Source organism: Cebus imitator, unplaced genomic scaffold (assembly GCF_001604975.1).
Source record: "Cebus imitator isolate Cc_AM_T3 unplaced genomic scaffold, Cebus_imitator-1.0 Scaffold32, whole genome shotgun sequence".
Classification (NCBI taxonomy): Eukaryota; Metazoa; Chordata; class Mammalia; order Primates; family Cebidae; genus Cebus; species Cebus imitator.
The window spans coordinates 2727882-2736089 of NW_016107347.1; the positions used below are offsets into that span (position 1 = coordinate 2727882).

Below are 8208 nucleotides of genomic sequence, written 5' to 3' on the forward strand. Positions count from 1 at the left end.
GAAATCAATGAGTAAAAGTAAAACTCTCGACTAAGTTTCAAAAACCAAAAGTGAAAAGTATGTAATTGGAGAGAGAAGAGATTTCACATAAAATGTCTGCCGAACTGGATCAGGGCAAATTTTATTCCGTAAGTTTGAAAGGAAGAAAATACTGTGTTGGTGTTTGCTTTAGTTTTGGAGGGTTTTAGTTGCCTAGGGGACAAACAGTGCCATGTAACTGCTTGGACAATCGAAGGTGCTCTAAGTCCCATTAATGAAAGCAGAGCATCTAGGACAAACAAGGCGATCATCCCAGGGGGACGGGGCTGTGTCTGAGTCACCACAGGACCCCTTGCTCCTACCACAGGGCCTGACATGCAGCAGATGCCTGCTGGGAACTCCTCCTTCCCATGCCCTGCTCTGGCCAGAACAGTTTCATATTTGAGGGTCTCTGTTCCCTGGAAAAAAACGGGGTTTGTTTGCCTGGCAGGTAACAAACGACTCTTCACAAGAACATGGGTTTTGATCAACAGAAGTTTTTTTACTTGTCACAAGCAAGGAGAGCACTGAGAATATTCTCCAAAGTGGTGTCTCTGAAGGAAAGTGACAGGAGGGTTTTATGGGGTGATGGAGAGGGGAGAGAGTGCATATAGGGGAGGGGTCCCAGTGGCGCAGCTGCAGAGAGTTGGCATGGCAGCACACAGCTCACATGTCCCGGTCATGAAGCCATAGCTCCTCCCGGGGTAGGTGCTTCAACATGGTAGTGAGGAAAGTTCACTCGGGCTCATCTAGAAGTTGCCGGGGGTCTGTCAGGAGCTGGTTCTAGCTGACCAGGTCACTGCATTCCACACGGGACTTGGGAAGAAACAGGCAGCAGGGCAGGAAGCTGTAAAACAGGCTGATTGCTCAAGTCGGTTAAATGTCCACCGTCCCAGGAGACCGTCCCTGTCTGCCCCTCTGTGCTAGATTCAAAGGGGAAGAGGCATTTGAGCTAAAAGCTGAAGGACGTGTCCAGGTGGGGAGAGAGGAGGGTGGGGCAAGAGCGCTTCTGCGGGGGCTGCGGCAGAATCCATCCAAGATTCTCTGCCCAGCCTCGCTTCTGCTTTCTCTCCCTTTGAATTAAAATACAGGTTTGTAAAAAATAGGGGCAGGGGGTCATTTCTAAGAAGGCTTCATTTCAGCTTTGTTGCTTGGAAAAATATACTCCCTTACCTGCGTGACAAGAAACAAACGTGTTGACATGTTGAGGAAGCATTTCCAGTATTTTAAATCAGGCTATGAAGGGACACGAGTCTAAGGAATCTGTAGGTCCATTGTAGGAGTGCTCATAGCCACCAATAATCCCCTTGTGAAGGAACTAATTAGGTTTGGAAAGGACTTGTGTGCCTGATCAAATAATTAAAACTAAATTGCTCTCCTTGGACATGCAAATTAACGAGCGTTAAAGCAACTCGGTTGGTCACGTAGATAATAAATAGATGTGCTTTCTCAAGTCTGTTAGGTGGCACTGATTGATTTCCAATTCTGGCTACAACAGGGCCTGAGCAGCTTTCGAAACAAAGATGAGGGGACTGCAGGCCCAGTGGGGACAGCTGTTGAAAGATTTAACCCATTACACCCCACCCTTACAACCCACCCCACATCCTGCGTTTTGTGACTGAGAATAAGAGACGCTAGGGAACCAGACTTGACCTACTGCTGCCCCTCAAGCTCAGCCCTGCAGGAGTATGGGGGAACCGCGGCACTGTCAACCCGCTCCTCCAGATGCCACCTTCCCTACTTCCCAGTGCTATCAGGTCCAAGAAAATGAGGCACTGGCTGAGCACCAGGAGCCAGATGGACCTTCTGGTGGGGTATGGAGGCGTGGGGGAAAGCAGTTACAGGAGGCCTTGCGGGGCTGACTAGAGCACTGTTCCATGAGTTTTTAAAAGTTTTTCCTTAGCAATTACTTGATAAAAAGTCTTACTGAATAATAAACAAACAAACAAAAAACCCAGACTCAGGTTACAAGTGTTTTATCATTTTGTCAAGGAACCTATATTAGTGAAGCACCTGTTACGCAGAGCTCACTCTCAAGTGGGCCTTTGTAGGTAGGCTTAGAGAAGAAAATTGGATTTCTGCCTTGAAGGAAGTTACATTCTTGTTGGGGAGGCAAATTGTAGGTAAACAAAGAGCATGTTTCCAATTCCTTTTGCCTCGCTGGCCTCAGGCCCTTGCCTACACCTCTCATCTAGAGGAAAATGATGACTTAGAGTCAGTGTGACCAGTGACATAAGAGAGGAGAGAGCAGCCCCACCAGGGAGTTGCTGCAGCCCTCCAGAGTCCGTGTGAGGGAGCCTCTTATCTCCTTGCAGCCCAGGGACCTGAACCTTCAAGAGATGTAGGGTAATGACGCTAGCTAGTTCCGGGGGCGATGCAAGAAGCGGATGAGGTAAGATGCAAAGGAACACTTAACAGTGCCTGGAACCAGTAAGCACTCAGGGAATGCTCCCTCTGATTCCCAGGTCACGTGCCCACGACCGCAGACATAGTTAAGGACAGAACCGGGATTCAGTCACACCCTGGTCAGCCCAATTCAAAAACCCCCACCTTTCCTTCCTGGCTGCAGGTGCCTCTCGGGATTCAGTTGCCTTCATCTTCCTCCTCGTCTTCCCTCCTGTTTGTGGTCACACCTCCAGCCTCATTCAAGTCCACCCAGAGAGCCTTTTCTTTCCGTGTGTTGGAACGCAGCGTTGACAACTTCCTGGCCTTCCAGTATAAGCAGAGGAGGGAGCTGAGCAGCAGCAGGAGCAGGACAAAGGGGCAGATGAACAGGAAATAGAGTAAAGGGGCCGAGGAGCAGATCCTGGAAGGAAGCGTGGGCTCTGCAACGAAGGGAGAGACAGAGTAATTCATCTCCAACTTATTTGTGCTAATCAATTGCAAACACTCCTGGGATTCATTGTTACAGGCAAGTATATGTGAAAATAATGGGGCCAAATAGCAGTGGGCCCCCGAAATCACGAGAAGCACAGGGCTGAGCTCTAGGGGAAGAGAGCTCCTAGACTCCTCTCTTCTAACGCCACGCCGCCTTGCTCGGCAATTTCCAACCACTGGAGGTTCCAATGACCTACTTAAAACTAACAGCCAAAATGAAAAACAAAACAAAAAAGAAAACCTCGCCTTTAATCTTCTTTCCTCAGAAAAGATATCTATAATTCAGCCCTCATTCTCAACTGTGTTGCCAGGCCTGAATTTTTAACTTGAGTTATTCCCACTGCTGCTTCTCCAACACACAGGCACACATACACGCGCACACACACGCACACACACACGCGCGCGCACACACACACACACCCTCCCCCCTCTCTCTCTCTCTCTCTCTGCTCTGCACTCTGCACTGTCCTTATAAAACAATTGCACCCACAATGAGGCACCCCTTCCCCACCCACCCAAGCCTGGCCATCTACATGGGTCTCCCCCTTCCGCGGCCCCCTCCCTCCCGCTCCTTTCCTGTGTTGCGCTGGCTGTGGCCATCCCCCCGACATGCTCCCTGCATTTGAGCTTCTGGGTCCTTCCGGCCTAGCTCCACCACGCTTCCTACTCTCTCAGCTCTTCCTACCTTGCCCCCGGTACAGTTCTTCTCTTCCATCCCCTTCGCGCTCAGCCCTTTGTTTACACCTCTTTAATTCCCTGTTACCCGTCTCCTTTGTTCATTACAGTTCCTTGAGTACGTCTGCTATCGCCATTTGTTTCTGCATCCCCTACAGTGCCTAGCACATGTGCTCGGTAACTTTTGCTGATCTGAACTAAATTGGACTGACTGCAACCACGTGGGCAAAAGATACTATATAAAGGCATGCTGAAGCATATGATCATCCCGCAGCTGCAGTCCACCGGGAAGCGCTATCAGCAGACACACACGCGGAGCACGCACAAGCCGTCCCAGACTGGTTCCTGGCCACACAGCCAGGGAAGCCAAGGCCCAGAGGACTGCAAACACCACAGGTTTCAGGACGCAGTCTACTGAGGCAGAAAGACACGTGCTTAAAGAGGCCAATTACTAAATGTAATCTTCCAATTACATTTATTTATGACATGATATCTGAAATCAGGGCTGTTCTGAAATATTCAATGCTAACAGTAGCTGTGCTTTTACTGGAAAATTGTTATGACATAAGCAATTTCTTCTTCAAAGGTTAAGCTATAGGAGGCATGGGATTATGGATGCTTAGAGATGAAAAGAGGTTTAGAGGTCATTTTGACCAACCTCCTGCTGCAAGAATTCCATTTTTGGCATTGCTGATGAATCCCACATGTTAAAGAACATCTCTTTGATGGAAGTCAAGAAAGAATCTAGACATTCGCTCACCTCCTGCACTGTGAGCTCCTTGAGGGTGGGGTCTGTGTCTTTTGTGTCTTTTTATCTTCCTCAACTGTTTGCTCACAGGGTGTCAATGGAGCCTGATGAATGAATCAATTGCATGAGTACATTCCACACATGGGAACCCAGGGATGGCTGCCACTATGCTACACAAAGTACAAATCATCAGTGGACATGAGGCTGGCAGCTCTGAATGGGGCTGGCAAAGAGCTGCAGAGGTTCATGTCCTGGATTTTCTCTGATCTCATTTGTATCCTTCCTCCTAAATTTGGTTTTGGTTTTGGCTTTTGAAAGGGTGAGCAATGTTAAAGGTAGATTTTGAATTCTTCACCATCCCCCGCGCCGCTCCACATCCTATCTGACCCCTCTTCCAATGGCCCTGCTTGACCACGGCTTTTCTTCCCAGGTCTTATCTGAGTGCATTTGAAGGCCCGTGGCTGGAAGGAAGCATAGACTGCAATGATGCAAGTGAATGGAGCCACAGAGTCCAGGTATTAAGAGCACTGGCCAGCTGGGCGCGGTGGCTCAAGCCTGTAATCCCAGCACTTTGGGAGGCCAAGGCGGGTGGATCACGAAGTCAAGAGATCGAGACCATCCTGGTCAACATGGTGAAACCCCGTCTCTACTAAAAATACAAAAATTAGCTGGGCTTGGTGGCATGTGCCTATAATCCCAGCTACTCAGGAGGCTGAGGCAGGAGAATTGCCTGAACCCAGGAGGCGGAGGTTGCGGTGAGCCAAGATCGCGCCATTGTACTCCAGTCTGGGTAACAAGAGCGAAACTCCATCTCAAAAAACAAACAAACAAAAAAAAGATCACTGGCCGTGGACATTTGTGCAGAGTAGTGAATGAGTACCTACTGTGTGTCAAAGAGAGCTGAGTTCAAATCCTCAATCTTCAATGTGCTGTTATTAACAGTGCAGAAGTTACTTATCCTCTCTCTAATCATTAGTTTCCTCATCAACCAAATAGGGATAACAATTTCTAGAGTTGGGATGAGATAATGTATAATAAAGCATCTAATGAAGTGCCTAAAGCATTTGTGGAGTCAGCAAGCAATAAATATTAGCTAGGATGCTACTGAGAAAGCTAACAAAATTGCAGGAAAACTTCTCCCAAGAGAACTGACAGAGAGCAGGGCCGGAGCCTACAGGCCCCTTGCATAGGGACCCCAGGCTTGGCCATCTTCCTCCACAGGCTAAATCTCTCCCTTAGATCTCTGGTCCCCCTGTCCTTAGACCTTGCTGACATCCAGCAGAGACTGAAATGATCACTTAGGAGGCTCTGGCTTCCTTTTCTAGTCATGGGAGGCATATAATTGAGTCCGCAGCCCCCGGTATTATAGTTGCTAGAATGGTGGGGTGATGATGGTGAGGTGACGCCACACCAGAGGTGGAAAGAAATCTGCTGCTCGGCTTTTCAGCATAAAGGGGCAGCCAGAGGGCTTGGCTATCTTAGTGGGGAGGAGGCCGCTCAGCTTAGCACAGTCTGCCATCAAAGGATACCAAGGTGTGCTCCTCACCATGCTGGCGTGGCCAGCAGTTAGCAACTGTCAGCTCCGGGGCTGCTAAATCACCTCTCCTGGAGGGCAGTGTTTGCTCTGGATCCTACAGTCACCATTTCCCACCATCTGCCTCTCACTCATATCTGGATTAGAATTAGTGACATTCAAACCATCAAGGTTTGGCATTTTGGATCAATCTGAGTAAGTGCCCAATGCTCAAAGTACAAGGCCTTCAAAACAAAGCCCGAAATGTAACGAGAGCACTTCATCATGAGGCTTAGTTTAGAACACGTTTCCACCCACAACCAAGCACAGCAAAAGGAGCACTCCTTTTTCATACTTCCTCAGAGACACTGACTTCAGAAGAAAAGAGGTGTGAGATAAAGAGGGGGCTGCCAACTCTTCCCCACTACCCAACCCCAAACATGCAGCCATGTGGGAGAGTTGGCTCTTGCCAAGAAACAAAAGTAGGGTAAGGTAACCTGGTAACAAGTGCATCCGAGAATAAGTGAATCACTGACAGCATCCTGTTCCAGCCCAGCTAAAGACTTGCCTGCTCATCCTTTCACCAAGCATTTGTTGAATGCCAGATGCCAGGCCTTGCTGGAGGCACTGGGAAGCACAGGTTGGGATCTTGGCCTCTCCAGAAACTTCAGTGTGGTAGAGACACACAGCTCCTTCAAGGATCTAGTTCTTTTCCTTCCCTTCCCTCTCTTTCTTTTCTCTTCTTTCTTTCTTTCTCTTTCTCTCTCTCTCTTTCTTTCTCTCTGTCTCTTTTTTTTTTTTTTGGAGACAGGGTCTTGCTCTATCACCAGTCTGGAGTGCGGTGACACGATCCCGGCTCACTGCAACTTCCGTTTTCTGGTTTCAAGCAATTCTTCTGCCTCAGCCTCCTGAGTAGCAGGGACTACAGACACGCACCACCACGCCCAGCTAATTTTTTGTACTTTTAGTAGAGATGGGTTTCACCATGTTGGCCAGGATGGTCTCGATCTCTTGACCTCATGATGCACCTGCCTCGGCCTCCCAAAGTGCCGGGATTACAGGCGTGAGCCACTGCACTGGCCCCTCTCTCTTATTTTTTTGACAGTGTCTTGCTCTGTCATCCAGACTGGAGTGAAGTGGTGTGATCATGGCTTACTGCAGCCTTGACCTCCAAACTAAAGCAATCCTCTTGTCTCAGCCTTTGAGGAGCAAGGACTATAGGTGTGTATCCACCATGTGACTAATTTTTAAATTTTTTGTAGAGACAGGGGTCTCAAACTCATGGGTTCAAGCAATTCCTCCCACCCCCATCTCCCAAAGTGCTGGGATTACAGATGGGAGCTATCACATCTGGCCCAAGGATCTACTTTCTAAATAGACCCTTTCCCAAATAAAAGCTAGGAAATAGTAACAAGTACCACACTACTATAAATGATCCAGTTCCCAGGGAGCCTTATAGCCTGGCCTGTCAATGAATCACAGACAATTCTCTAGAATAAGACATTTGTGTCTAGGGTCTAAGGGTAAGGTAAAAAGACTGAGGCAGCTGTTGTCCCTGCCATGGCTTAGCCATTGGTAAGGAAATAAGATAGAGATGAAAAGGCAAAGCCTATTTTCTGAGAAAATGTCTCTGAACTTTCCTGCCTTCACTTGAGTCACATGCTCTATAGTCCTATTTTGTGGCCCTAAAACCAGCTCAAGCTGAGATAGCCAGGTAGAGAGTGTGGAAAACCATCTGAGAAGTGATGGTTCTTTTTCATAGGTAGCATATTATATTTGAAGTGGATGTTGATAGCACATAGACCTGCTACTCAGCAGGAGTGCAATGACATGGTGCTTCAGCAAACATTTGAGCATCTTCTATGTGCCCAGCACTGTGCTAGTGCCGCGAATGAGACACTCATCATCTTTGCCTGTAGTATAGTATAGCGGTGTGACAGACATTCAACAGGTAACTGCAGGTGTGAGGGCTAAAAGAATAAGGGGAGTCTCAGAGGCAGTTAAGTTGCTGGGTGAAGGATGAGGGTGTTGACCAGGGAAAGATGGCAGGGAGGAGCATTCCAGGAAGGAGATGGTGCATGCATGTGAGATGCTGGACAGTCAGTCATGTCTACTCTTCTGTTAATACATTTCCCTTTCCTTCCTTCCTTCCTTCCTTCCTTCCTTCCTTCCTTCCTTCCTTCCTTCTTTTTCCTTCCTTCCTTCCTTCTTTCTCTTTCTTCTTTCTCTCTTTCCTTCCTTCCTTTCTTCTTTCTCTTTCTTTCTTTTCTTTCTTTCTCTCTTTCTTTTCTTTCTTTCTTTCTTTCTCTTTCCTTCTTTCTTTCTTTCTTCTTTCTTTCTTTCTTTCTTTCTTTCTTTCTTTCTTTCTTTCTTTCTT

The 8208-nt window shown here is 47.8% G+C and overlaps 1 protein-coding gene across 1 annotated transcript in view; it reads right to left on the minus strand.

Moving 5' to 3' along the window:
- Positions 1-1916: 1916 nt before the first annotated feature.
- The window catches only part of CD101 (CD101 molecule), a 37719-nt gene continuing 31427 nt past the window's right edge, over positions 1917-8208 (minus strand). The window contains exon 9 of the mRNA XM_017524182.2: positions 1917-2843. Within this exon, the coding sequence (XP_017379671.1) occupies positions 2602-2843 (242 nt within the window). The 3' untranslated portion in view covers positions 1917-2601. The remainder of the gene's footprint in view (positions 2844-8208) is intronic.